The 7,500-nt window shown below is 35.3% G+C and overlaps 2 protein-coding genes across 4 annotated transcripts in view; both read right to left on the reverse strand.

Annotated features, from left to right (window-relative positions):
• LOC135202147 (insulin receptor substrate 4-like) overlaps nt 1–4,098 on the reverse strand; it is a 5,482-nt gene extending 1,384 nt beyond the window's left edge. The window contains exons 1-3 of the mRNA XM_064231399.1: nt 3,761–4,098; nt 1,960–1,987; nt 55–153 (exon numbers count right to left, since the gene is read on the reverse strand). Of these exons, the coding sequence (XP_064087469.1) occupies nt 55–153; nt 1,960–1,987; nt 3,761–4,098 (465 nt within the window). The remainder of the gene's footprint in view (nt 1–54; nt 154–1,959; nt 1,988–3,760) is intronic.
• Nucleotides 1–7,500, reverse strand: part of LOC135202509 (inactive tyrosine-protein kinase 7-like) — a 197,062-nt gene that overhangs the window by 86,924 nt on the left and 102,638 nt on the right. The window lies entirely within an intron of this gene.

Below are 7,500 nucleotides of genomic sequence, written 5' to 3' on the forward strand. Positions count from 1 at the left end.
CCTCCTCCTCCTCCTCCTCCTCCTCGGACTCTCTCTCGTACTTGATAGGCTTACTGTCGCTCCTCTCAAGGCCTGGGAGGTGTGAGGGGTATTAGGAGGAGGAGGAGGAGGAGGAGGAGGAGGAGGAGGTGGAGGAGGAGGAGGAGCAGTGTGCTTAGGAGGAAAGAAAAAATAAAAAAAAAGTCAATATACAAATTTGTGCTTGGAAATAGGGTAGCAAATGATGAGAGAGAGAGAGAGAGAGAGAAAGTATGATAATTGTGTGTGCATATGTATATATACAGGGTGTCCATTAAGTCCCAGTGCCATTCTGGGCAATAAATACTTGTAATGGTGCTGGGACTTATGAAAAAGTAAAAACGTATCATTTACATATCGTCTATAAAATCTGGGTTTAAAATTATCTGGGCACTGTTTATTATGGAAAAACAATTCAAACGCGAGGAAAAAATCACAATATTTTGGAAAAGATCACAATATTTGGTTTAAAATTGGGTAAACAGAATTCCAAATATTGTGATTTTTTCCAAAATAGTGATTTTTTCCTCGCGTTTGAATTGATTTTCCATAATATTCGGTTGTTACCTTCTCATATTAATCTAGAAACAGCACGCCAGTCCATACAGACCTTGGCTCATGAAACTTTCCCTAGTCTTAAAACTAGAAATTGCTTTCCGTTTTTCAAGTATGATGATTTTCAGATTTTGAAGAAACTTGGTAACAGAAATGACCTCATAATTTGCCGACCAGATAAAGGTAAAGGTGTAGTGATACTGAATCGGAATGATTACATTGGAAAAATGAGAAGTGTTTTGTCCGACTCCAGTAAATTCGTTAAAGTAGGTCTTCCTGAATTTAGTACCATTTTTAAAATTGAAGATAAAATAAACCGTACTCTGAAACAGCTTAAAGATGACACTGCTATTTCTGAAAGCACCTCTTTACAGTTCAGGATCTTCTTTTGCTACTTTGTATGGACTCCCTAAAGTTCACAAGAATGACATTCCCCTTCGGTCAATACTTGCTGCTTATAACTCACCTAATTTCGAAATAGCCAAGTACCTTGTTCCCCTCCTCAGCCATATCACAAGTAACCGTTTCACACGCAAAATTCTTCTTCTTTTATCCCTGACATTCTTGAGCAAAATTCACACACATTTATGGTTAGTTTCGATGTCCAGTCCCTATTTACCAATGTCCCCGTTTTCGAAACCATTGATATTATCCTCGGAAAATTTTCCCCTACCCCGAATACGGTCTACCACGGTTTTACCAGAAATAATTTAAAAAAATTCTTGGAACTCTCAGTCATTGACACTCACTTTATTTTTAATGGGAAAGTTTATAAGCAAATAGATGGCATGGCCATGGGCTCTCCTTCAGGACATTCTTTCGCTAATATTTTTATGTCATTTAGAGGAACAGTTCTTTAATCAGTGCCCAGATAATTTTAAACCCAGATTTTATAGACGATATGTAGATGATACGTTTTTACTTTTCACCGAGGAACGTCATGCCCAGTTGTTTTTAGATTTTGTAAACTTTTCATTCCAATATCACTTTTACCATCGAAAAAGAATGTAATGGCCGCATTTCCTTTTTAAATATTTTGGTCTCTCGCACTGAGGGATGTTTTATGACTGGCATTTTCAGGAAGAAAACTTTTACCGGCCTTGGGTTAAACTTTTTTAGTCACTGTCCCCTTGCTTTCAAGGTTAACTCATGTAAAACTCTCATTCATCGAGCCTCTTCCCTTTGCTCCAACTAGAATAACTTTCACCTGGAAGTTAGGTTTTTAGAAACATATTTTAAGAATAATTGCTATCCCCTGAACATATTCAATAAAATCCTTAAAGAATTTTTAGACAATATTTTTAACCCAAAAACTGTAGTCTGCAACGTTCCCAAAAAGATAGCGTATGTTCCACTACCATTCACTAATAATTCTGCCAAACTCACACGAAAATTATTGTCATTCTTGAGCCATCTATACCCATATGTTGAGTTTAGATTTATTTTTAATAACCCGCTAACAATTGGAAGACTGTTTCACTTTAAAGACACCCTCCCGGAGTTGATGCGTACCTGCACTGTTTATAAGTTTAATTGCCCAAAATGTAATTTTGGGACTTAAGTGGGATGTTCCAAACGCCTACTTAAGGTGCGCATCGACTCTCATAGGGGTGTTAGCCATCGCACAGGGTTACCTTTAACCAAAAAAGAAAATAGTGCAGTTAGACTTCTTGCCATATCCTGTCACCATCACATACAGTACAGCGATTTTGAAATACTCGGACAAACAAAAAAACAGCCATTCACTTCCCTTTTTAGTCCCTCCATGTTAAACAACAATCTCCAACACTCAATAACCAAACCACCTCTGTTCCTTTGTTCATTGCATAATTTGCTTGTTTGTTTGTTTTTTCCTCCTCTCTCTCTCTCTCTCTCTCTCTCTCTCTCTCTCTCTCTCTCTTTTACCCTTACCCACACTAGTTCTCCCCATTTCATTCGCAGCTTTCTAACTCGCCCAGTTGTCATTTAACTACGACATGAACAGTAGGTTCTCCAATATTTTGTACTACAGTATCATTATTTTTTTTTCTTTTTATTCTGAATATTTATGTTGTTATTTTTCGCTCTCAGTATATTTCTGCGTTTTAACTTGTCATTTCTTTTTTATGATTTGCAGTTAACTTAGTTTTTATGTTCCTGTTTAACATTGTGTTGTGTATTTTATGTTCCTTTTTTACTTTGTGTTATGTATTTTGAAGTTTTGTAATGTTTTTAGATATAGTCAATCAGTATAGCTCTTACTGTTTCTCTTTTTTGTATCATTTTATTGATAAGTGACCCTGATGATGGGAAAAGCAATGTATTCCCGAAAGCTCGGCTGTGCCCTTTTTTTTATTTTATTTTAAGGAAATAATAATGTCTGGAATAATACCACGTCTTCTGGCTAGCCTGTTCCTCCTTAAACTGAAGTTTCTAGAAACGACAACATACCCAGTTCATTATATATATATATATATATATATAATATATATATATATATATATATGTGTATATATATATATATATGTATATAATATATGTATATATATATATATATATATATATTATATATATATATATATATATTATATATATATATATATATATAATATATATATATATATATATATATATATAATAGATATATATATATATATTTTATATATATATATATATATATATATATATATATATATATCTGTATATTATATATATATATATATATATATATAATATATATATATATATGTATGTCTGTGTGTGTGTGTGTTCCTTATCATGAGCAAATCCCGCACCGCAAGATAAAATCAAGGAACTCAGTTGTATATAATATTTACGATTATTTGAAAAGCGCCTTCGGTACCCAGGCTGAGTTTGGAGATGGACCCGTTTTTTACTATCCCATTTCGGGAGGACGCAGCCAGTCTTAAAATTCCTGCGTCTTTTACCCCCTCCCCCCCCAACCAAGCTTCCCTTTGCCAAATTTTTTAAAAGAGAAAGCAGCTGTATAGTGAGAGAGACTCTCTCTCTCTCTCTCTCTCTCTCTCTCTCTCTCTCCTTGCTTACTTTACTTCCCGATCTCTACATCACCATTAACATTTATTATCCCCCACTCCTTATTCGGGGCTTTCTCTGCTCTTAAAGAAGAACCCTCCTCCTCTCCCCCCCCCCCCCACCCCACCCCGTTCACCCTCCCTTCCTTCCTCACCCCCTACCCCCTCTCTCTTCATGACTCTCCTTCTTCTTGGCATCTCTCTCCCCCATCCCCAACTCCCCCTCCCTCCTTCGTTCCATGCTAACAATTCCTTCTCCTCCTCCTCCTCCTCCTCCTCCCTTCCTCCTCCCCCCTGGAACTCCTGCTGGAACGCCTGCATGCTGGCCTTGATTCCTTTTCAATGCAGGCGCCTCCTCCCCCACTATTCCAGTAGATTCCAGTTCCCAGTTACTGGCCCAGTTCTCTTCCATGCAATCCATTCCAGTCTGCCCACTATTCCAGTCAATTCCAGTTCCTAGTTGCTGGCCCAGTTCCTTTTCCATGCAACCCATTCCAGTCTGCCTACTATTCCAGTCGATTCCAGTTTCTAGTTACTGGACCAGTTCTCTTCCATGCCACCCATTCCAGTCTGCCCACTATTCCAGTCGATTCCAGTTTCTAGTTGCTGGACCAGTTTTCTTCCATGCCACCCATTCCTCATCCCTGTCCTATTTGCAGCGACCACCGACCGCCCCCCACCCCCCTTTCTTCCTCTTCCTCTCATTCATGTTCTTTTCCATGCCATGCCATCCCATCATATCCTCCCCCATCCCATCATATCCTCCCCCATCCCATCCCATGCCCATTCCACAGCCTTACCGGCAGGGCTCTAATGCACCATACTAACCCGTTCCTACTTAGAACCACCCCTTCCCCTACTATTGAGGTTCTTTTCCATGCCATTCCATCCTATCCCATCCCATCCCATCTCCATCCCACAGCAGCCTCACTGCTTGGTTTCTCATGCACCATACTCACCCCATCCTACTTAGAACCACACCTTCCCCTCCTATTCGTGTTCTTTTCCATGCCATTATACCCCATCCCATCACATCCCATCCCATCCCATCTCCATTCCACAGGAGCCTCAATGTCCCGCCCCCCTCGTAGCACTCGAGAGTCGGTCCCTGGGGAGAGTTTTAATTCCATGGCTAGCGGAGACTCTTCAGTGTGCACTGAAGTGGCAATTCAGAATTGCAAGACAAACCATCATACTGATTTACCTGGTTATTAGTCCACGTTTGTGCTGGGCCCAAGTACTCGCTTCAGGAATGGTTGTGCAAACCCAGGTTTGTTTATTAATTTCCTTTTTCTTTTGTTGCCTCTTCGTTTGGCTTACAAAAATGGTATACATATATTTGCATGCAACACTTGCAAGGAATGTTTTTTGTTTTGCTTTCGTTTTGTTTAATGGCACGATTGTTGCTTCTATGTGTGTGTCTATGTATGTATATTATATATATATATATATATATATATATTATATATAATATTAGATATGTGTGGTGATGTGTGTGTGGTGGTGTGTGTGTGTGTATGTATATATGTATATATAGTTTGTACATCTTTTATTTTACACACAGACAACAAACACACATCATATCAGCTTATGGATATTAAATCTATTATATATACTATATATATCATATATATATTAACTATATCTTATATAGTGTGTCGTGCTGTGGTGTATAATAATTATATACATAATATAGATATATATTATGATAGTATATCTTATATATATGTACAATATTACACACACACACATATATATATATATATATATACACAACTCACTAGTTTTCGACCAAGCGTATGGAAAAGCGTACGTCTCTGTAAAAGTTTTATAACAACATTCAAATTCAAACATGATTAATATATGCTCTTGTAACACCATGGTTCATTACCAATTCTAATTCCTTGCGATGTAACTGAGAACGTCATTAACAAAATACCTCTCCGTCTTACGTAAATTATAAAAAAAAAAAATTACCCAGAACTAAAATGCTTCATAAAAGTTATCATTTCTCGTGGGGAGAAATGACACCTCAGAAGTAGCTTTCATTCTTAAAGATACTCCACTGTATTTCGAAGCTCACCCAAGTGAGCGTACGAGTTCCACTTTCTGGAAATAGCTGGGGCACAAAAAGCGTGAGGAAAAGGAGGTGAAATGTGGTGAAGTTAAATACCGTTATGTAATGCCGTTACGCAATGCCACCTGACTCGTACTGGATTGTTTTGACGTAACCTTTTCTTTTATTCGTTTGAATTATTGTGATATTTTTACCGCGGATTCTAATATTTAACCTATAAGAACACGTTATATTTTTATTGTCGGATTGTAATATCATTTAACACAGAGGGACACGTTATATTGTTATGCCAGATTCTAATATTTAATATAGAACAGTAAGTGATATTGTTATGAGAACACGTTGTATTTTTATGTCAGAAGAACACGTCATATTGTTATGCCGGATTGTAATATTTAATATAGAAGAGCATGTCATACTGTCATGCTAAATTATAATATTTAACATAGACGAACACGTTATATTGTTATGCCAGATTGTAATATCATTTAACACAGAAGAGCAGGTCATATTGTTACGCCAGATTGTAATATTTAACATAGGAGAGAATTTCATTTTTTTTCTATGCCGGATTGTAATTTAATTTAACATAGAAAAGCATGTCATATTTTCATCATACAAAAAAGAACATGTCATATTGTAATGCCAAATGTAATATCATTCAACGAAGAACATGACATATTGTATTAAATCAACTCGCTTAATGTTATCATTATTATTATTATTATTATTATTATTATTATTATTTTTATTATTATATTAAACAGGAACAACAGAAATGAGGCAGGTGAGCATTCGGGGGGGGGAGGTGGAGGGGGTCCTTATACAAAATTTTTACCAAGGTGTCTAATTAACCCTTTGCTGAATTCTGAGACGAGGGGTGCGGGGGGGGTCTTAGGGGGTGGGACGTGGAAAGGAAAAATAAATCGTCCGTTTTCGCTGAATTTTCACGATCGGGGGCGGCCGACCCTGTGAATATTTATTTCCCGAGTATTGCTAAAGCCGTTTCGCCAAATTTAGACGGGACGGGAAGGTCTTTTTGGTGAGCATTTATTTATTTATTTATTTATTTTTATTATTTTTTTAAAGAGTGGGGTATGTGGTATCAATGAATTTTAGAAGAGGGGTTAATGCTCACTTTCTGTTTTATTATTATTATTATTATTATTATTATTATTATTATTATTATTATTATTATTATTATTATTATTATTTAAGAGGGGTATGTAATGTCAGTGAATTTTAAGAGGATAAATCCTCTCGTGCAGTATTATTATTATTATTATTATTATTATTATTATTATTATTATTATAAGACTACCTATTATCATATAATAATAATAAATAATAATAAAATAATAATAATAATAATAATAAATTAATAATATATAATCAATAATAATCAACAAATAATAATAATAATAATAATAATAATAATAATAATAATAATAATAATAATAATAATAATAATAATAATAATAATAATAATAATACTATTAGACCTTTGCATAATGACATCCACATTTGTACCACCGTGGATTTTTGCGCCGCTTTAGTGACCACTTCTTGATATTATTATTATTATTATTATTATTATTATTATTATTATTATTATTATTATTATATTATATTATTATTATTATTATTATTATTATTTTTTATTTATTTTTTACGAGTTAAGCAAAATATTATTGACCAACTTTCAGATGACGAATTATCTTTCCAACTTGGTTTTCTAAAGACTTTCAAGTAATCCCTTACGTCGTAAGCGGGAGAGTACTTTGGGTAGAAGAACTGAATGTCATCATCATCATAACA

The sequence above is a fragment of the Macrobrachium nipponense genome, chromosome 30, assembly GCF_015104395.2.
Source record: "Macrobrachium nipponense isolate FS-2020 chromosome 30, ASM1510439v2, whole genome shotgun sequence".
Lineage (NCBI taxonomy): Eukaryota > Metazoa > Arthropoda > Malacostraca > Decapoda > Palaemonidae > Macrobrachium > Macrobrachium nipponense.